The sequence below is a fragment of the Nicotiana sylvestris genome, chromosome 12, assembly GCF_000393655.2.
Source record: "Nicotiana sylvestris chromosome 12, ASM39365v2, whole genome shotgun sequence".
In the NCBI taxonomy this organism is placed as follows: Eukaryota; Viridiplantae; Streptophyta; class Magnoliopsida; order Solanales; family Solanaceae; genus Nicotiana; species Nicotiana sylvestris.
Window position 1 is genome coordinate 13,837,064 of NC_091068.1, and position 1,355 is coordinate 13,838,418.

Sequence of the window (1,355 nt, forward strand, 5' to 3'; positions counted from 1 at the left end):
TACAAGGGACACCAGTACATGAATTTGAAGTGAAAGATTTAAAAGAGTTCATCTAGAGAAATGGATTAACTGAACTAAAAACAATTGGAAGGAAGTATACTTGGACTAGTAATCATGTCCACAATACAACTGATAGAATACTTTTCAATGCTGCATGGATCCAAAAATGGCCTGTAATGGAAGGGAGGGTATTGCAACCTAGATTTTCTGATCACTGGCCATTAAGTATAACAATGGAGTATGAGCAACGGAGTGGAGGGAGACCTTTTAATTTCTTTAATTGTATGGCACAACATAAAGAATTTGAGGATGTTGTGTATGAATGTTGGAGGCAAAGAGGTGGAGAAACAATAATGAACAAAGTATGGAGGAAACTCAAGATACTAAAGAACAAGCTGAAGCAGATGAATAGAAAAGAATTTAGCAACACTGTTCAAAGAATTCAAGCAACAAGAATAAAGTTGGAGGGGATTCAAGAGCAAATGGATGGACCTGGAAACAGTAATGAAAGAATAACACAAGAAAAAAAGGCAAAGAAGGAGTTAGCTAAATGGATTGGAATTGAGGAAAGCATAATGAAGCAAAAATCAAGGATCAAATGGCTCAAACTGGGAGATGCAAATACAATATATTTTCATGCTTGTGCTAAGAGTAGGCAAGCCACTAACCATATTGGTAGTTTGTTTAATAATGCATGTCAATTACTAAATACAGCTAAGGATGTAGAAGCTGAAATTCTAAAATTCTATTAGCAACTACTTAGAACAGCAGCAGTGCAATTGCCAGCAGTAAGTTCAGAAGTGATGAAGCAGGGGAACAACCTGAACAGGCAGCAACAATTAAGTCTAATAAGAGTAGTAACTGAAGAAGAAGTCAAGCAAGCACTTCAGGATATTGATGATAACAAAGCCCCAGGTTGTGATGGATACACTGCTTTTTTCTACAAGAAAGCATGTCATATTATAGGGAAGGAGGTGACTCAAGTTGTATTGGAATTCTTTGAGAACCCATAAATGTGTAAGAAAATCAATTGTAAAACTATAACACTAATTCCAAAAGTAAAAAACCCCTGTAATATTAAAGAGTTCCGACCTATATCATGTTGCACTGTTCTATATAAGATCATATCCAAAATTTTAACATCCAGATTGTAGGATGTTTTGCCAGAATTGATAGATAACTGCCAAACAACTTTTGTATCAGGCAGAGTGATCACTGATAACATTATAATGAGCCATGAATTTATCAAAGGTTATGGGAGGAAGAATACATCACCCAGATGTATGCTAAAGATTGACATGCAGCAGGCTTATGACTCAGTAGAATGGGTGTATGTGGAATAGGTAATGAGGTTG

At 35.9% G+C, this 1,355-nt stretch overlaps 1 protein-coding gene across 1 annotated transcript; it reads left to right on the forward strand.

Moving 5' to 3' along the window:
- Positions 1 to 233: 233 nt before the first annotated feature.
- On the forward strand, positions 234 to 1,013 carry LOC104212171 (uncharacterized). Its single transcript, XM_070163314.1, has 2 exons — positions 234 to 675; positions 769 to 1,013. Exons 1-2 carry the CDS (start codon positions 234 to 236, stop codon positions 1,011 to 1,013), a joined length of 687 nt encoding a protein of 228 aa, XP_070019415.1.
- Positions 1,014 to 1,355: the final 342 nt, after the last annotated feature.